The 22086-nt window shown below is 41.2% G+C and overlaps 1 protein-coding gene across 1 annotated transcript; it reads left to right on the forward strand.

Annotated features, from left to right (window-relative positions):
* Window positions 1-14526: 14526 nt before the first annotated feature.
* Window positions 14527-14787, forward strand: LOC119133076 (histone H2B type 1-A). Its single transcript, XM_037268735.1, has one exon. The coding sequence runs from the start codon at window positions 14573-14575 to the stop codon at window positions 14774-14776; it is 204 nt and encodes a 67-aa protein (XP_037124630.1). The 5' UTR covers window positions 14527-14572; the 3' UTR covers window positions 14777-14787.
* Window positions 14788-22086: the final 7299 nt, after the last annotated feature.

Below are 22086 nucleotides of genomic sequence, written 5' to 3' on the forward strand. Positions count from 1 at the left end.
GCCCCTCTGGTGGGACACGTTACGTGCTGTCTGTATCTGGGGAGTTCGTGTGCGAGGTTCGCCCTGTTAAGATCACCCAGAACAATGATTAGTGAGTTTGGTAGAAGTTTCTCCATGTCTGTTACCTGGTCAGCCAGCATCTGCGTGGCTTCACTCGCACGTGCGTGTGGTGGGATGTAAACAGCCGCCATGACGATCGAGGAGAACTCCCGTGGTGAATAGAACGGCCGGCAGTTTATGAAAAGTGTTTCTAGGAGAGGGCTGCAAAACTCTTTCAACACCGTGACATCAGTACACCAACGTTCATTAATGTAGAAACAGAGACCACCTCCCTTTGATTTTCCGGAGAGCTCCGCGCTGCGATCTGCTCGCGTTAGCCTGAAGCCCGCTAGCTCAACGGCATGGTGGGGCGTTCGTTCGCTGAGCCACGTTTCCACAAAGCACAGCGCGGCGGATCTGCTGAAGTCCGTGTTCCTTGAAGTGAGGAGCAGCAGTTCGTCCATCTTGTTCGCCAGGGAGCGGACATTCGCCAGATGAATTGACGGTAGGGCAGAACGGAACCCTCTCTGCCTCAGCCTTACGAGTGCTCCCGCTCGTTTTCCGCGCCGCCGTCGTCGTGCTAGCTTGTACAGCACCGCCGCTCCGGCTAGAATCTCCGACAAACAGTCTGAATCGAAGAGAACAGGAGAGAAAATACCAGAAGAAGACTGTCCGATGTTTAACAGCGCTTCTCTAGTAAAAGTGATCCGGGATGGACAGCAGAGGACACAGAAAACACACAAAATAAGACAAATAAACAGAGAGCGACTCACCGTGGCTGCCATCCGCGGCGCCATCATGACGTCATATATATAAAGAATACAATTGAAGAATAACACCTTGGTACAGATTATGCGGCAACCGGACAGTTAATCTTCCTGGCGATTCTCTGCGCTCTGGAGATGATAAAGACAATTATCTTGACAATAGGCATTTAGCAGTCTTTCAATGAGGAAATGATTGAGGTGTCTGAAAGATCATATCATGAAGCAATATCCTTTTAACCGAAGAACGTGATTGATATGTGATATTTCTTAATGCAAATATATAAAATGGGTATAGGAATGTACAATTATGTACTCTGTGGGTTTACACTAGACCAGGGGTCGACAACCCGCGGCTGCAGAGCCGAATGCGGCTCTTTAGCACGCCCCTAGCGGCTCCCTGGAGTTTATGCAACAATGCGTGAAAATGGAAAAATAAGTTTTTGTTGTTGTTAGATTTTTTAAATATGGTTTTTAGATGGTTATCATGACACAAGAATTCGTATGCTTTAAAAATGTATGTAGTTGTAAATATATTAAAAATACCGAATTTAAGAATGACGCCAAATAGCAAAATTGCGTCATAGCCTGCGACACAGCACAGGTGAGTTGTAACAAACAGGTGTGTGAGTGATGGGTCATGGATTCAAAAGGCAAAAAGAAAAAGATTGCTGATGAGAACAGAGGCTTTAAGAAAGAATGGACTGAACTTTTTCCTTTATTGCCAATGCTGAAGCATTGCCTGCATGTTTGATTTGCAATGAGAAGTTGTCCGATAACAAGAAGAGGACTTTGGAGCGACATTTTCAGCTAAAGCGCGCTAAATTTGCTGCCGATCTCCCAGTTGCAACTGAGAGGAAAGGTGCAACTGCAGTGCTGGTGGAGAAGTTTGAGGATCGAAAAAACTGTTTCAAGAAGTGGATTGCATCTCCAAACTCTACGACTGCTGCAAGTTTTGTTGCAGCCCCGGAGATAATAGAGCGCGGAAAAGCATTCACCGATGGCGAGTACATGAAGGGATTCATTCATTACAATATCAGAGTGCCTATTTTCGGACTTCAAAAACAAAACCGAGATCATTCAGAAAATTAAAGACATGCCTCTCCGCACAAACAACATCACCGATCAGCAAATCAAGGACATCAATTCAGCTCCAGCTTTTTCTCAATTGCCTGTGATGGATGAGTCGTGTGACGTGACCGATATCGAACAGACAGCTATGCTATGCAGGTACGTGAACTCTAATGGGGCGCAAGAAGAAATGATGAAATTGATACCACTATTTTTCTTTAAATTATTTTAATAGTAGGCGTCCAACTTATGTATTGACAGTCTTTGTTGCCTTATAAAAGGCTTTTAAATTTTTGCGGCTCCAGACAGGTATGTTTTTTTTTTTTTTTTTTGGGCCAATATGGCTCTTTGAACATTTTGGGTTGCCGAACCCAGCACTACACCAAAAGGAAACTGATGTAAAAAAAATCAATGGATAATGGTATTTAGGAACTACCAGTGAACTCAAACATTATATAAAAAATATAAACACAAAAATTCCTGCATTTTACTTAATTACCTTTATATATATATATATATATATATATATATATATATATATATATTTGTTGTTGTTAAAATACACCTGTGGATTCAACGTGGAGGGTTAATTTATGATCATCGGTGTGGAATAAATCGCATTACAAGTAATAGAAGTAGTCTGTCGGTTCTAGTTTATTATTATACAAGCACAGCTGAATAGCACTCATTTTGATCGTTCTCTTCCAGTCAGAAAATAAATGCGTGCATACTCTACTAAGTCTAAAAGCAACAAAAAACAATAACCTGAAGTCACATTCAATGCCTAACAGTAAACGTAAACAGTAAAAAGCAAATGCATTATCTTTAATCTATCAATCATACGCGTGAACTAAATAATTACATAGTTGGATGGCAGTGTGATGAATTGCTTGTAAGAGATTTTTTTTTGCTGCCCTCTTTGCTTTGGCTTTTATGGACATTTCACTGACAGCTCAAGCTATCGTCAGGCTATGCATCAAATGAGGAATGCTCTTTTCAATAAAACCAAATCAATGTTCTCTTGGGTATGAATTTAAAGAAGCAAGCTTATTGAAAAGCGCTGGTGCGTGGCCTACAGAAAATAAATCTGGTCAACCTAGAAATGAAATGAACAAAGGAGAAAGGAGTATGAGCTTTTGAAAGCTTTTCCACTATAATAACTTTCAGGCAATATACTTAAGGGAAACATCTAATGTTTAATTATCGCATCACATGTGCACACACACCAATGTGCTTGAGGCCCTATTGAAGGATGATGAGCTTCTTTTATTACTTGAAATTGACTAAATGGAAATATTGACTATGTCCACACAGGAAATCAAAATGGGAGAAAATGTAGTTTGTCCTCTGCAGCCGTAAAGCTTTCATTCTTTTGGCAAGTCAAAAAGAACATTTGTGAGGTCAGTGGTCACTGATGTTGAATAATCTTTGTTCCCATCTTCTCATACATCCCAAATGTGTTTGATGAGGGTTGAAGTCAGAGCTCTCAAGTTCTTTCACACCAAATTCATCCATCCATACTAAGCGGGATATTCTCTCCCATTCGTGCTTTAGTCAGTTTCTTACATGACTAAGTATGGTGATTATCCAGTCTTGGCATGACACACCTGGCAAATTTGTGCAGTACCACCAAAGAGGTATCAATCAATGAAGTCGGAGGTTGGCTGTACTTTCCACATGGTGGCATTTTCCTGAGACAGGTGAATTCTATCGAGATCCTTTTGGAAAATATGTTACGAGTGGTATTAACTAGTGGATGGATCCGAAAGTTAAACTGATTCTCGCTAGTGGTGAGCATTCATTTTTTAATCAATGCAATACAAGCAATTTAATTTCAATATTGTGCTTATGATGGTGCTCATGATGGAGCAAAGCAAGTGAAAGTTCACCTGGATATCAAAGTTTGGCCATTACTGGGACATACAATTATTGAGCAGTCGATGAGTACATACTGGGACATGTGTGCCCTTCCGCACGCACCGTCTGCACATATGAGTCGAGTCGGCAGGTGACATGACATGCAATATGATGCTCTGCCTCCGAGAGGCGCTAGTCGTTAGTGCGGAGTCTGGAGCGCTGAAGGCAAAAGATGCGTAAGTCTATGGAAGAGTGTGCAGACTGAGATTTTTCAGGGTCACACGCTGATTCCAAGGTCACTACACCCATAGTGTGTACATGGCACACTTAATTTGATGGGAGAATCTGAACAACCAACAAAGTGTGCAGCAGCAAGCCTTTTCTGTTTTAAGCACATGGGAAAATATATGCCCCTAAGAGATCATCAACTAATTGGCTATTAAATTAAGAGGGGCCTCTAAAGAGCGGTGGCACAGTGCACATGTGCCTCACAGATCTGTGGTCAAAGGGTCAAATCTGTTCTCTGTCCAGTGTGAATTTTACTTGGGTTCCGATGCTTGTGGATTTTCAACACTTTCCTCCATATGCCATAAACATGCATGTTAAGCTAACTCCACACTGCAAATTGTCCTTTTGTGTGAGTGGAGTCAGCATGACTCCAGTTCACCCACGACTACAAAGAGCAGTAAGGAATATGGATGGATGGGTCTTTTGAGAATTCAAGTCTAAATAACTTGCGTATATTACAAAGATTATCAAGAAAAACAAATATGACCTTGACATTTTTAGAGGTCTTTCATTTAGGTTTTCCCCCTTGATTCCCTTTCCTATCTGTGTGTTAGGTGCACCTATGGCTATGTCATTTTACTGCTGTCAGTCAGAAGCAGTGGAGCTAACTTGCGCAGCACGAATGGGCAGGGCACATGTTCAGGCACTGTCAATCCTATGATTGACTATGTAGCATAAGTAAACCATATATCATTGGCTGGACACCTGTCAATTCCTGAAAGCACAGAAAGAAAATCATCCGTCCTCTTAATTAGATGAGATTACGTCTAACATTAGATATTAATCAATCAGTTTATGCAGATTTGTTTTTGTGTGCGCAGCATGGAGTTTCTTGTGCGCAGAGACTGCGTGACCAGCTGCGCAGTTTAGAGGGAACACTGGTCAGAAGCTATAATTAGCAATAGCAACAAGAAAATGGCTGCACAGACACACACACATATACACATAATCAAATGTGTTATTATGGCGAACAAAGAAAACTATCTTGCAGTCACTAACAACTCTACACAGGGAGAGTCACAGTTTGACAAGATAATAAGCATCATCAAGGTGCAAAGGCTTGGAGATCTAACAAATCCCACACCCTTCTACCCATCATTATCTCCTAGATGTGTATCCAAATGATGACATACCCCAGCATCTGTGCACTCGTTTGAGTACAAATGTGAGATTATGCGTCACAAAGTAATTTGGATAATGTGTTCAAGACTACAAATGATCCAGATAAAAGAACTGTATATTGTTTGTCTAAAGGCATCTCATACCAGCTCTGTTTTTTGTTGTATAATTCCAGGCTGGCTTTCCCAAGGAGAGGAATATGTTTAAGCTCCCAAGACATTTGCTGCATACATTTAATATTTTACCTGTGTCGTTTACAAAGGCCTGTATATAAAGGTGTGCATACATACCAGATTACTAGTTTCCTTTTTTGTTTAACTGGGTATGTCATGTGTATGAGCAATCTTGTTGAGGCATCTCGTATTTGTTGAAGAGTGAGTTTCCTTTTGTTGGACATGAAGCGTAATTGCAGCTTTTGTAGATTGTGGAGGCAGGTGGTGCGCCATCTGGTGAGGGCAGGTAAGAGAGGAGGACTGAAGCTTTGGGGACAAAGGAGCGCCGAGTGGCAGATGCAAGGATGGATTCAGCCCTCCATCAAACACACATGGATAAACAGTTGTGGATACATGAGCGGTTGGAGCCATAGTCAGAGGCATCATTTAAATGACGCTAACTACAGTTAGTTGTAAATGATAAATATCTAGACCCTAAGACACACAGTAAGTAAGACCACAATGGCCCAAAAATTGCATGTTAAATTGTAGATACTTAGAAATTAATTTCACAAAACTGAAGCTTTTCATTGTTAAACGTAATTTTTGTGCTACAGCACTTATATTTGGTGTCATGTGCGGCTACAAGTGTGTGGAGTTCCAGGTTCATAAAAAGGCATGTTTGTAAAAAAAAAAAATGTTGACTTGACAATTGACAGGTGAGGGTGACTTTCAACATTCAAAAGAAGACTGAAGTCATAATTTCTGACATGGAAAGACTCTAGTGCTGCTTTTCTTGTTTGTTTTTTTTTGGTTTATTTAAATGACAAAATGTTTGGATAAAACAGCTTCTGTGCCTTTATCCATGTTAATCTTTCTACATTATAATTTACAGCATTTGCTTAGATATCACAGAGGGAATACAAAAGAAACAACTTCTAAATGTATGCATGAGAGCATCCATCCAGCTGTCCCCCTGTTCAAATAAGACAAGACATACCATATGGAAAAAGTTACAACTCAACTCATCAAACAACAGATCGGATCTATGAAAGGGTCTCTGCAAACCCATCAAACGTTCTGTCCTCCTCTGTCTTCTTCACCCTTAAACATTTTACCGCCTGCAGTGAGCTTCCGTACACTGTGTATGGTGACAAATACATTTGAGGCACAGCACGACAGACCACAGCATGACTCTGATTCTAGCATGAATGCTGGAAGAAAAGCAACAACTCAAAATGCTTGCGGCCCACGAGAGCAAATGAAGAGCTGCCATATGGACAATTGCACGCAGCTTATGAGGTCAAACCATTTAAGCTTGTCAGTGCTATTACGCAAGATGATGTGGCTAAAGGGTTGCATCATATAAACAGTATAATGTGGCAGGTCAACAACAACTTAGGCTGCATTCAAGAAAAACAACGTTTTCTATGTCACTTATTTTCCATCTATCCACTCTCTATGCTGCATATCCTCAAAAGGGGAATCTGCCGGTGAAAATATGCTAAATCCACACAGGACAGCTGGCGCCCGAACACAAAACCATGACCTCTGAACTCTAAGGCATCTGTGGTAACCGGTCTGCCACCTTGCTGCCTCAGTTTTTACCCCAAACAAATACCACTAGAACAGAAACAAAACTATCTAGTGAGCATTGCTCTGATTCTTTTCATGATCATGCTTCTTTTGCACAAACAACCTGTTGATACCATGATTGAGAATGCCATATTTTTTTTATTTCTTAATAGACATCCCACTAAGAATACTTTCCTCATCATATTACAATCGCCCTATTGTCATTGCATCAGGATGACCACACATGGTCCCTTTATATTGCTTAATTACTCTCTGCATAATTTGCACACTTGCTTTATTATTTTTATGAGTCACTTATTGACTGCTGCTTAATGACTCTCTGTAATTTGTGTTTATGTGTTAATTTTATTATAGTGAGTGGCTGCAACTACTGGAGATGGTTTATTTTTTTCATAATTGGCAAATACAGATGATTCTGAAGCTGGTAAGACCACCTTGCCAACGTATGAGAGTTGACTAAACTGTTATGATGGTGGCTGTCTGTAGTCTTCCAGATAGAATCACAGTTTCAAAAAAATGCAAGTAAATACTTGATTTGGCCTTTGGTAACCCTTACTATATCATCAAAGACGAGATCAATGCTAACTGCCTCAGTGGACAAGAGAAAAAATCCCGAAATAAAACATATGCATCTACTTTACACCTTTCACGGCCACTAGATTGCTTGAAACTGGAGTTGGAGATATGCCCCTAAAATAGCCACTCACTAAAGAGTACATAGACAGTTTTAGAAGTGTGCCTTTTATAATGTCATACTCACACTAGGCTACTATTTGCCTTTGACAGAAAGCAATGTCATGACTGCTCTTACTGTATGTTGGTGTTGTTGCTTTTTCACTTACCTTTTGTAAGTGTCAGCGGCAGAAGTGAGACTCCGTGTTAAACTTCACACCCTGGCCCTGGATTTCCTCTTTTCCTTTTTTTCCACACAGTCTCTGATAGTATGCTGATGCCTTTGTGCTCTTCACATACAACTGTGACAGGTGGACATTTCAGGGTTTTAATAGATAGTGTGAAAAAGGGCTTTAAGTCAGCCTGGTTTATGGTTATTTGATTGAAGGTTTCCTAACAGAGATGATGGCAGTTTGCCCCTGGCGCTGGGCCTATTAGCCAGCTATTCAAACAGTCCCTGCATCCAGGTGGTGTCTCTGTCTGTATTGACTGACGAAAAAGGCTCACTTGGGTATTTTGAACAAAAATATTTCCATCCGTCCATTTTCTATACCGCTTGTCCCCTTTTCTGAAATCATATACCGTATTTCCCGCAGTGTAAGGCGCACCTAAAAACCTCCAATTTTCTCAAAAGCCTTATAATCCGGTGCGCCTTATATATGGACCAATATGGATTTGTGGATGAGGACTAATTTATTAAAGTAAGCTTTACGTGTTTATTTTGTGTGTTGTGTGATATTAACGTTTGAGCAACGTTGAGTTATTGATATATTGTTATTGTCTTCACTATTTCGAGTGTTACTATATTGTGATTGCATTAACGTTTGAGCAACGTTGACTTATTTATTCTATGCCCCTTATAATCCGGTGCGCCTTATATATGAACAAAGTTTTAAAATGGGCCATTCATTGAAGGTGCGCCTTATAATCCGGTGCGTTTTATAGTGCGGAAAATACGGTACATGAAAGTTCTTTGTGTACTGTATTGGAAAGTTAAGTCATACAAATCAAAGACATTTATAAAGACATTGTTAAAAGTGTGTACACTTGTGCACCAACACAAAAAAGAGAGTTGGTGACCAAAGTTGTGCTTGAAGTGTATATGTACTTGTCACACAACATTAGTGCTTGCACTGGGGTCAGGTGTTGTTACAATGAGGACTGACTTCATTGGAGTTAACGGCAGCTCATTAGTCAAGTAGTGAAGTGCAGTCACACCTCAACACACACAATAATTTCTTCTACCTCTTTTTCTGACCTCTCTGCGTCTGCTGCTGCTCCATCTCTTCCCATTTAGTCACACTACCCAATTCGACTGATTATTTCCTTAAAAGTGTTGATATTGTTGGCGCTCCAACACTGCATCCACCCTGAGTCTCACGTTTGAAAATAACAGTTACAAATATGCTGAATTATGGGTACTGTATATTGCACAGTGAATCTAAGTTTCGAATTGAGATTTACATTTTATTTACAAAAATTAAAATCTTTCCATGGATTGAACAAATGCGTATCCTGAGTGCGTGTCTGCGCTTTAATAAAAACCGACCCCTCCAATCCCTAAATTCATAGTCTAGTTATCAGTGCATTGACCTTTTACTGTACTTTTACATTTATCCCTCCTTCTATTTTTCTCCCGTTCATCGGGCACGAGTGAGCTCAGGCTTGTTCCAGCTGACTTTTGGGGACAGGTTACACCCTGGACTTGCAGGTTCAAGTTGTAATCATCAATCACCGAATCGTTGCAGTTCCAATAATTTAAATGCATGCTGTAGCAAACCCTCCATCTTCCTGTTCCCTCTTTCCTTTCTTTGTAGCCAGATTTTGTGTGGTATCCCCTTAATTCCTTTTATGGCCATGTCAGGTTTGTTCACGAAGCATCTCAATGGCTTAGCCTGTCATCATGGCAGCATTCCAAATCTGCTTTACTGTTCCTCTCCCAGGGTAGTCCTGTTCCAAGCTGAGGCTTTAGCTGCTGGGACTACCACTCACTGCCATTGTGCTGCCAATGTGTGTGAGAAAAAAACAGCCGAATGTTAATATTCTGTAGGCACATGCAACGTAGCCAAAATTCTGATCGGTATGGATAATGAGAGGATTTGCCAATCATATAAAACTAAAAATTTTAATTATTGTTCCTGTAAATGGCAAACTAAATAAAGTAAAAAAACTGCATATTTAGAAATGAGCACTGGCCTAATAATTTAGAACCCAGTGTCGTTCCACAAAACTTAAATTTACTATATCTCAAACTGCAAAAACAACAGCAACAACCACGAAACACTGCAGAATCACATTTACTCCACAATATTGTCTCCTCAGTTCCACTGTGTAAAATCTTACTAGGTAAAGGCCGTTAGAAAATAGGTAGCATGCTAACGTACAAGACTTGTTAAAGTGATCTAGACACATTGCGCAGATTATAGCATATCTGTTTCTTCCGACACACACGGCAGATGAAATAACGTATCTATGTTTGCTCTCTGATTGACTATTCGCCCAGCATGTAAGCATATATTGTGGTCGTCACTAACTCAGCCCTCACCCTGGAGAAGAAAAAGTGGTAGAAACTTATTCACCAACTTATTCCACCAATTAATCGAGAAGACTAAGACAGCATACAGTCAGGACTTGAAGGAAGGTGTGTATTGATAAATGCCTGGAGGTATGTGCTTGTGTGTAAGACAGAGATGGATGGAGTTTCTGGCGTAAAAACTACAGTTAAATGTCAGTCCTGTCTGTCACAACACACCTGCTCTCACTGATGCGTCTACTGTGACAGGCTGACATTTATACACCTACTGAACAAAACACACACACACACACACACACACAATTGTGCAGGTTACCAAAAAACATAAATGTAATCAGAAAAAAAGTCACAGTTCCAGATGCATTTCAGATAGATGCTCTAACATTGTAGATAGTGACGACCCAGACATAATCGACTTATACGATATATTTTTTTATTGAAGAGTATTATGCCCAAAAGTAATAATATACCACAATCACAAAAAGGTTCAAGATGACTGACATTTTCAATATTACAATAAAGATACAGCATGAAATAGTAGTTACGTATATTCTTTTCAACCTGAGGGAACTGGGAAATAGTACATTGGAGTACACAATAGGAGTACACAATAGGAGTACACAAAAAGTTTTACATTGAGTGGTAAAAACAGCCCATTGTTTTATTTGATGTACTACTATTGTATGTAATCTTTAACCACTTGAGATTTATAAAAGGTATTTATGCAAAAACATTTTTATTTTTTTAGTTTTCTTTCTTTCTTTCATTCTTTCTTTCTTTCTTTTGTTTAAATCTTTATTTATCTATTATATTTAGTAATATTTATGAAAAATGACAGGTTCGGGAACAGCTTTTGGTACCACTCACGCTGCCATACGATACTGGATTCAGTGGCTCCTTTAATTTAGAGTATGAAGTTCAACAGATCAAGCCATCCTGCTCTCCTTATGACTCTGTTCCTCCCCATTTCTTATGGTTGTAGCATGCATTTTTCTATTGTTGTTTACAATATACTGTGTTGAAGGTATTTTCAGCAGAGATGGGTTTCTTATACTTGATGTTTTTTTGATGCGCACCCTGACGGTTTCACCATCTTCGCTGGGGATTTTAATCATGCTAATCTGAAGTCTGTTTTTCCGAGGCTTCACCAGCATGTTGATTTTCCTACGCGTGGCGACAGCTTCCTGGACCTGGTCTACTCTTCGCATAAAGGAGCTTTCAAAGCCGCCCCCCTCCCCCATCTTGGGCTTTCTGACCATCTCACTGTTATGCTTTTGCCCGCATACAGACAAAAGGTGAGAACATCCAGACCAGTTCGCAAGCGGGTGCGGGTGTGGCCTGAGGGTGCCTCTGATGCGCTTCGTGACTGCTTTGGCTCTACAGACTGGGACGTGTTTAGGAGGGCGGCCACTTGCGACGGTCGGGCGGACATTGAGGAGTATACTGACTCTGTTTCCTCCTACATCGGGAAGTGCATTGATGATGTGACACACTCAGTATCCGTCGTCACTCGGGCAAACCGGAAGCCATGGCTGACAGGGGCTGTCTTCAGGCTGCTGAGGGCCAGGGACAAAGCCTTCCGGGCGGGGGATGAGGCTGGCTTGAGGACTGCGAGGGCCGACCTGTCCCGGGGCATCAAAGAAGCAAAGAGGGCGTTCTCGGGCAAAATTACCGCTCACTTCAAGGACAGCAGGGACGCACGGCGCCTTTGGCAGGGCATTCAGACCATCACGGACTACAAGCCCGCGCCGCAGAGCTGTGATGGCGACGTCCGTCTGCTCAATGACCTCAACCGCTTCTTTGCTCGCTTCGACGCTCAGAACAGCACTTGCCCGCTGAAGGCCACTCCCCCTTCCCACGAGCTGCCCCTGTGCCTCTCCGCCGACAGCGTGAGGAGGACGCTTGCCGCTATCGACATCCGTAAGGCGGCGGGCCCGGACAACATCCCGGGTCGAGCGCTGAAGGACTGCGCTGGTGAGCTGACGGATGTCTTCACGGACATCTTTAACACTTCCCTGCAGCAGGCCATCGTCCCGTCGAGTTTCAAAGCAGCCACCATCGTACCTGTGCCGAAGAAGCCTGCTCCGTCCTGCTTCAATGACTACCGCCCCGTGGCACTTACGCCCATCGTCATGAAGTGCTTTGAGCGGCTTGTCTTGGAGCACATCCGGTCAGTTCTCCCCCCCACCATTGACCCCTTCCAGTTTGCGTACCGAGCCAAACGGTCCTCTGAGGATGCCATCTGCTCTGCCCTCCACTCGGCCCTCACCCACCTGGAGGGGAAGGACTCGTATGTGAGGTTGCTGTTTGTGGACTTCAGTTCTGCCTTCAACACCATTGTGCCGCAGCGTCTCATCGGCAAACTTGACAAGCTGGGCCTCAGTACCGGCCTCTGCAACTGGCTACTGGACTTCCTCTGTCAGAGGCCACAGGTGGTACGTGTTGGCGACAAGATCTCCGCCAGCATCACGCTGAGCACAGGGGCCCCCCAAGGCTGCGTGCTCAGTCCGCTGCTCTTCACCCTCCTGACGCATGACTGCGCTGCCACCTGCAGCGGCAACCGCATAGTGAAGTTTGCTGACGACACGACTCTGGTGGGTCTCATCACCAAGGGAGACGAGACTCAATACAGGCTGGAGGTTGACCTTCTGACCGCGTGGTGCAGGGACAACAACCTCCTGCTGAACGTCGACAAGACCAAGGAGATTGTCGTTGACTTCCGGAAGGGTCACGCCCAACACCTGCCGCTGACCATCGACGGTGCTGTGGTGGAGAGAGTGAGCAGCGCCAGGTTCCTGGGGGTGCACATCAGTGAGGATCTCTCCTGGTCCACCAACACCGCGTCGCTGGCGAAGAAGGCCCGGCGCTGCCTGTACTTCCTTCGGAAACTCAGGCGAGCGGGGACTCCTCCGGCCGTCATGACTACGTTTTACCGCGGCACCATTGAGAGCGTCCTCTCCAGCTGTATTGCTGTCTGGGGTGGCAGCTGCACTGACCAAGACTTGAAGGCCCTGCAGCGCATTGTGAAAACGGCTAGTAAGACTATTGGTGCTTCTCTCCCCTCCTTGAAGGACATTTACACCTCCCATCTCACCCGCAAGGCGACCAAGATTGTGAGTGATGTGAGTCACCCCGCTCACCCTTTGTTTGAACTTCTGCCCTCTGGGAGGCGGTACAGGAGCCTGCGCTCCCGCACCACCAGACTTTCCAACAGCTTCGTACTCCAGGCTGTTAGGATCCTGAACTCGCTCCCCCTTTCAGCGTAGCGTCCTGTTCTTGCTGTATGCTCACTGGCTCGGTTTTGCCCCTCATATTCAATGGGTTATTGGTCTGTTTTTATTCATCGCTCATTTTATTTTATTTATTATTTATTATTTATGGTTTGTGCCTTCTTGTTTTTGTTTTGTGTCGCCTACTTGTATGTCTCGTCACCGTGGGATGGAGGAAACGGAATTTCGGTTTCTTTGTGTGTCTTGACGTATGAAGGGATTGACAATAAAGCTGACTTTGACTTTGACTTTGACTTTTTTGGGGGGGGGGGGGCAGATTATGTCAGCGGGACTCCGTAGATTGACAATTATTCTCAAGATCCCCTGGTGTTAACTCCCATTTTTATCTTTAAAAATATGATATGGGAAAGAGCACTAGCAGCTGGACTCAGGAGAGAAGTGAATATTTGTCTGTGCGTTCTAGTTGAAACTCAACATCATCGTCCTCCTCAGAAACCTTCTCATACGTATCTCATTATTCAGCATCTTCTCATTTCTGTATGCTGGTCACCAACTCCAAACTAAAGTAGTCTTATGTATGGCTTGCATGTCTACCACTCTCTGTCATTTGTTTTCCAGCCCAAAACTAAATATCACAGCGTTTTGGGAGGAGATAGCTGTCACTGGGCTGTTAGTTGACGATATTATCGAGCTTTTGTATTACTGTTTTGGCCCTAAATATGTATTATACTTGTTTGGTAGTCCAATAAAAATGTGCCATTTGATAGCCCGCTTCAGATCTAATTAATGCTAGTCAGTAGCAATTATATTTTTTACTGGTTACTTTAGCGTCTGCTTGACTTGAATATAGTAATTAGTTTGTGCATGTAATTAATCTTTATTAGTACATTTCTAATTCTGTTATTAGTTATCCAGATGCTTTCCAATTTGTTCAAATGGGTTTTCTGTGGTTATCATCACTTTTTTCGTTCTTTCTCATTCTCGCACACATGCACGTAGTATGCACAAGCAGAGACTCACACGATTAAAAGCACACAACTTTTTACGGCCTGCTGGATGTCTCTTAAATGTTTACAAAATAGTTGGTACAGTATAGACTGACAACGGAAAGTTCAGTCAAGTTTCCTTAATTTCTTGATAATAGCAAAATGCCAGCAGAACCAGCAAAGGCCAGTAAGCTAAGAAAGCCGTCGTCAAGGCTATAAGGTACTCAAACAGGTCCACCCCGACACCGGAATCTCGTCCAAGGCTATGAGCATCATGAACTCCTTCATCACCGACATCTTCGAGCGCATCGCCGGCGAGGCTTCACGTCTGGCGCTCTACAACAAGCGCTCCACCATCTCCTCCAGGGAGATCCAGACAGCTGTCCGCCTGCTCCTCCCCGGAGAGCTGGCTAAACACGCTGTGTCAGAGGGAACCAAGGCTGTGACCAAGTACACCAGCTCCAAGTAAAGTGCTTGTGATCATCACAGTGGTAGCTGCACTGAATACAACATGAAGGCCCTGCAGCGCATAGTGAACGCGGCTGGTAAGATTATTGGTGCTTCACTCCCCTCCCTGAAGGACATTTACACCTCCCGTCTCACCCCCAAGGCGACCGTGATTGTGAGTGATGTGAGTCACCCCGCTCACTCTTTGTTTGATCTTCTGCCCTCTGGGAAGAGGTACAGGAGCCTGTGCTCCCGCACCACCAGACTCACCAACAGCTTCATACTCCAGGCTGTTAGGATCCTGAACTCTCTCCCCCCTTCTGCGTAGCGTCCTGTACCTTTGCGCTATATTCTGACTGTCTGCTGTATGCACACTTGCTCCATTTTCGCTCCTCTGATTTATTATGTTATTTGTTTATTTATTGTTTATTCATCACTCTTATTTATTCATTGTTTGTGCCTTCTTGTTTTTATTTTTTTGTGTTGTTTACTTGTATGTATATTGTGTACTATGTCTTGTCACCGTGGGATAGTGGGAACGTAATTTCGATTTCTTTGTGTGTCTTGGCATGTGAAGAAATTGACAATAAAGCAGACTTTGACTTTCGACTTTTTGATATGTAATGTACTGCCGAACTGACATCACTCTCCTTCATAATGTAAATATACAGAAACTGTACAGACCTGTAGCTGAGTGCAACAGAAAAGGCCAGAGTTTGAAGATATTGCCCAAGAAAGGTACATGGCAGCAAATTTTGTCTCATGAGACATCATAGCCACTTTATTTTTATTGTTGGATGATGGCTCAAATCACTTTGCCTCATGTCCCTCTCTTGATGGAAACTCTTGCCTTGTCCCTTCGGATGGTTTATAATTCATGTGGGTCCCTTAAAGGCAAACCAAGGTCTTAGCAGGAGCAGTTTATTGGCTCCAATGAGGTAGTTAAATATGGACAAGGACAGTTTGGAGGCTCAATCCAAGACACTACATTATTGACATCTCAAGTCAAAATTACTTCACCATATAAATATTGTAAACAACTTATCTTGGTTCCCTACTTCATGCAACATTCATCTAAGGAGAATTATAATATATAATATATTTGTTCCCTTTCTAAATTACTGTAATTTGTTGACGGTGTGACTTTTAAAAATATTTTTAAAAAAATGTACAGTTTGATTGTATAACTTAATGAAAATAACTTCTGGATTTGCACTTAGATGTTGTATACATGACCTGCCTATCAGCCTGTCATTCTCCAAAAGCACAGATAGAAATTGTTTGAAATCAGCACAGCTCATTTGGCTCACCACCGTCTGTGGAGGTTTGAGGTAAGAGTGTCATCCCTGTGATCTGTAGATAATGTCAGTTATTTGCATTCGAGTCCCTGCTGAAGAATGGCTGTGTTTCAGCACCACTGGAGGTGGGGGTGGCAGATGGTTGGTGTGCCTATGTGTATTTATGTGTTTATGTCTAACCTTGCCTGGTTTGGAGCCTCAAGCAAATTTGAGCTCAATATTGGACTGTCATTCTGCATGAAACCCAATGGATGACTGACATGCGCTTATGCATTGTCTGGACAAATGTAGTCTGGCAGATTGTGTCATTGCCACACATGGAAGCAAACATATTTGATGAATACCAAACTAAAACCATGTAAAATATATCAATGTGCATGTAGTGTACAGACAGGGCAGGCACAGTCTATTTGTCTGTGGCCATACTTCTGTTGCATGTAAGTATATATTTCAAAGTATGAAAATAAATGAAGCTATTTTCACACTTTATACTCTCACTTTTACTGGATCGAAAATGAGGACACCTTTTGTTGCTCATAGAAATACAATTCCGAAATGGCAATTTACACATAAAAAGACAATTTCAAAAAAAACAACAACCAGTATTTCTTAAGTTTTGTGTACTACAGCATTGAAACATTCAGTATTCAACAAACATACCTGGGTTGTAAATCGGTTTGTTTGATTTATGTGAAAAATACGTCATAGGAAAGGTTTCTTCAAAAATGGATCAGTAACAAATTTATATGAATGTACATAATAAAATGTATTAAGATTTTTTTTCTATATCATATTTCCACAAAAATATATAATTTGCATTATGGCTACTTCTCAGTCATGCATGCCTATCATGACATAAACAGATTTTGACACACAACCAGGTTTTGCACTTTCCATTTGACGCATGACATTATTCAATGACAATGCTTAGCATTAATTGTTACAGTTCAACTTAAAATGTTAATGCCATGTGCACTTATGACTGTCATCCATCATAGCATGCCACAATGCAGTCACGTACAAGCATGGTCAATGGTACTGCATCCCATAACATAACACTGAAAAGTAAAGATTAGTGTTATGTAATTTGAATAATTAATTAATAATGAATAATTAATTAAATAAATTGTAATCTAGTTGAACTGCAAAACAAATTACAAACAGTAATCCCAGGGCCACCTGCGATAGGTGAAAACCCACGATGTAGAGAAAATATATTGTTACAATATCCATAAAATACTTTTATGAAGCTTTATTGTATTTTATTGTATTTTTAAACACAGTATATTGTACTTTTAAATGGTTTTTGTATTCTTAAACTCTTTAGTAAATATTTTAAAGTCAAACTGATTTTCGTAAACATTCTTTATTTAAATAAATAGGGAAATAAAGAAAATAAACAAGAGTAAATATATACAACATCCACACAAGACTTTTATGAACCTTTATTGTAGTTTTATACACCTTATTGTTTTCTAAATAATGTTTGTATTTTTAAACACTTTAGTAAATTTTTTAAAGTCAAACTGACTTGCAGAAACATTCTTATTTATTCAAATAAATAAGAAAATAAATATGATTAAATATATTGTTACAATATACACACAAGACTTTTATTAACCTTTTTTGAATTGTTAACGTGTCTGGCCCCTCTCTGCTCGTGCATGCTGGCCGACTGACGTGCCCCCGCGGCCCAGCGCGAGTGCATCCGCACAAGACTTTTATGATTTTATTTTTATACACTCTATTGTACTTTTAAATACGTTATTGTATTTTAAACACTTTTTAAAACATTTTAAAGTGTCACGGCTCCTCTCTGCTCTTGCGTGCTAGCCGACTGATGCGCCCCCGCGGCCCAGCGCGAGTGCATCCGCACAAGACTTTTATAATTTCATTTTTAAACACTTTATTGTATTTTTAAACATTTAAACATTTTAAAGTGTACATGTGTATCGGCTCCACTTTGCTCTTGCGGTGCTAACCGGCTGGCGCACCACGACAGCCCAGCGCGAGGGCATCCACACATTGCTCAGAGGCACGCCCTACGCTTAGTGCTCATTGCCAGCCGCTGTCCCAAATCCTTGACTTTTTTTTTATACGTACGTGCGTGGTTACGCTCACTGCTGTTGTCCCGACTGTTTCTGCACGCCGGTGCATTTTTCCTTTGTGCGCGGCTATATCACGTCTCAGCTCTCGCCCTGCTGGCCTATGGCATCACGCGCCCCCCGCGCTAGACCTCTGAGGCGCGTTTCTGTGACTTGTACTGGTATTTTTATTATTTTTTTAACCAGCCCTGTTTGTGCTGTTGCTACTTTGTTACCGCGACTTTTACCCGTATGTTTTTTAACTTCCGTTTGTAAACAAATGTTGTGTTTGTAAACAAATGTTAATGTTATTTTATTAAAACTTTAAACACACACGTTATGTTAATAAAACTTTAAAAAGGCTTTCTGTGGCCTGTCTTTCTATGTAAATAACTCGCGTGCACGTGCGGCTTATAGTCTGGCGCGGCTTATATATGGAAAAAACAAAAAAAATCCCTTAATTTTAGCTGGTGCGGCTTATAGTCCGGTGCGGTTTATAGTCCGGAAATCATGGTATGTAAAATAGTATTTTGTCACAATAAATATTTGCCTGAAATTTTAATTTAATTGAAAGTCAACCATTTTCTAACAACTTTTAGTTGACTAGGTCAGCTAGTTGTACTACTCGTCTCTCATATAAAAAACAAAATTTTACGACATGATGTGACAGTTTTACCAAAAACATGAAAAGTCACTAAGTGTCACAGAGAGTGACTTCAAGCCATTAAAGATGCACTATTTCAAGAATGGCAGGAGGCTTTCACACTACTCGTAGCTAAAACTGTGCTGAGTCTGATGAATATTTTAACTTTGAGGGCAATTACATGACTTTAAATGAGACGAAATGTACTTCAGCTTAACTTAAATATGCAGGAGCTGTGAAAGACATGGTGTGCTATGCCAGACGACTGAAATGAATCTGACAAAAAATCACCTTCAGTATAAAATATGGTAATGACTAATATGTCTGCAGGAAGAAGCAAGAATCTCATTCGATATTGTCCAGTCATGAGACTTTAGTTTTCAATTTGTATCCGTTCTGGTTGAGAAAAACTGCATTAAACCACAAACTGCAAATTTGAGTCTTGGGAATAAACTCTCTGAAACCTAAAATGAACTATTTTTGAGTGCACATCCTACCTCTATATTTTAAAGTGTTTAATTTCCTATAGTGTATCTTTTCACTCTTTCTAAAAGTTACACTCAAAAGTGTTAAAAAGATACATTTATGGTAAATTTAACTCTCATTTTTAGTTACATTTATTGAAAATTCTATCAAGGGAAATAGTTGAAACTGTTTTGTGGTATTTTTAACACCAACTGAGTCAATATAACATTAACGCATAAAAATGGTTTTCATTATTTGTTATGTATAATGCAATGTGACAACATGCCATGTAGACAGTGTAACCGTTCTTATTTTTCTCTCATCGACAGAGCACACACATTTTATCTCTGCGGAGCAGTAACATTATCAATCTTTTTTTTATGCAAGACATGAGGTTCATCATAAGCCCTCCTGTCAATCACACTGCTCCACTGGCCAAGGGAAACAAACAACAAACTGTGGAGGCAGCAGTTTATATTCTGCTGACCCTGATTACTTCCCCAACTGCCCTTGTACTCTGACATGGATTTTTTTAATACATAAAATAGAATTGTATAGAAATATGTTCATCTTCTGTGCACAAACACACACAGACATCTCGGATTCTCCCAGGATAACATTGTGATGTGTTGGCGATATTATCATAATTTGGGTCAAAACCCAATAGTGGCAATTCAGATGCATGTATTGACAATCCCCTCACCAAAGAATTGAGCCGAGCCCAGTTCATACATAATTCACAAGCAGTGTCTCCAAGAAGGAATGAGAGGAGAGCAAGAAGCAGACTGAGAGAAAGATTAAAAAGAAAAAGAAAAAAAGAGGACCACAGCTAAAAGAACAAGACATGGAGAATATGCAGCGGGCAGAGGGCGGTTCACAAGTGACATATTGAGTGTCATTTGAAGAAAATGTGTTTGTCCTTATTCAGTGGAATCTGAAGCCACTGAGTGTCACCTTTTTATGGAGAAACAAGAACTTAAAATACGTGAAAAGTAATACGGAAGGGGTGGCACATCAAAATAAAATATTCTTTGTTGTAGACCTGGATAATGGTATGGTCAAGGCATTTATTTTCAGATCTCACCTTTTTTGTTTAACTAGCTGAACCTCAAATGCGGCAAGGTCAACAGAGCAGAAGCTCCAGCATTGAACGGGCATCACCAGCACAGCTTGTTTGAAAGGCAGCACTAGTGCACTTTTATTGCTCCATCTCAAGCTGGGCTGTTTGCAGAAGGGCATGTTTGAACTGCTCATCAGCACGCATATCTGTGCTGCCAAAAGTGGCATTGTAAGCATTGTAAGTGTCCTGAGATTGCTTTTCTCGCATTGATGCAAGTGTGTGCTCACGCTGTCTATGCACAAACATAGGCCTGCTGGGTACTTTAATCCTCTTTTCCAGGAACCAACACACTCCTTGCCTTTCAGATGTGATCAGAGGTGAGTTTTTGTGTTGGACTCTGCGCGGTATTGTGCGAAATCAAAGAAAGTGAGTGAGAGCAGCCTGGGAGGTGTCAGCATCTGGCTTCAACCCCGATGGCTTTGCTCTAGGGCAAAGCATGTGTGAAATTGAACTGAGGCTACATATTGTCACCCCTAGAACGGCGAACATTTTGAAACTCTGAAGCGCTGTCGCTCTTTCACTCGCATATATACAGCTGATGCCAAATGCCTTTTATACCTACTACGAGGAATAGGTGCGATGCTCGTAAACTGGTAGGCTTATATATAAATTATGGGACACCTGCAGTATGAAAACAAGGCTTACAACTTAAGCACACGGGGAAAAATATAATAAATGTGCCATTATGCAGAATCTCCAAGGAGAAAAAAAAAAATCGCAGTTTCAACGTCTCTGCATTGGGACCAATCAGTGTGTTTTTGCTGAGGTGCGAGGTGTTCAAGCAAGTGTGCGTGCATGCATAAATATATGAGTACGTGTACATCAGCATTTCAATGCTTCGGGGAGTTGTTTAAGGTATCAGAAACAGAAGTATTTTGAGCTAAGCCCTTTGAAGCTCCTCATTTGAATGTCAGAGGATACCATTAGATTGTGTGCACACTGTTTATGTGAGGGGACTGGTGCCTTGAATTTCACAGTTTATTTTTGATGCATATTTTTAATTTATATGCATGCTTATTTCATTTATGTGCGTTCTCACTGCATTAGCTTTAAATCCGTTCACATGGTGTTTACCATTAGTAGGTATACCTGTCTAGTACATTAGAGCAATTTCTAACCATTACCCACTGGTAATTTTGCCCCTAATTACTTTTAAATGCTGGTTGACCTTTATGTTCAGATACTCTATGGTCAGTGTTCACCTGCAACATGAAAAACAATTTGTAAGCAGCCAGATATTTGTTGTCAAAATCTTTTTGTCTTACAAGATCCACAGTAAGTTAAGAGCTCTTTGCTGTTAGCATTTTGAAGGACATTATCAGGGTCAAATAAAATCAAGTGTGAATCACAAAAATACCTACTTTTAAACATTACCTTTAACATTTTCAGACCTATACTGTAAGTTTAGTGGGTAGATAGAAGTTCAGGAGCTTGAGGTCAAAATTAATCATTCTGTTGTGAGGCTGATTTCAAGTGTGTGGCATCATCCATCCAGCCATCCATCCATCTGTTGTCTGTAGCGCTTATCCAATAGGGTTACAGGTGTACTGGAGCCTATCCTAGCTAGTATCTGACTTTGGGGGTGAGGTGTACACCCTGGTCGCCAGCCTATCACAGCATTTAAAATTGCCAATAAATTTAAAAACTTTAAAATCAATAAAGAAATAAGAAATATTATTGCATCAATAATAATAATAATTTTTATTTCCAGATGATAAGCCG

Source organism: Syngnathus acus, chromosome 13, assembly GCF_901709675.1.
Source record: "Syngnathus acus chromosome 13, fSynAcu1.2, whole genome shotgun sequence".
NCBI lineage: Eukaryota > Metazoa > Chordata > Actinopteri > Syngnathiformes > Syngnathidae > Syngnathus > Syngnathus acus.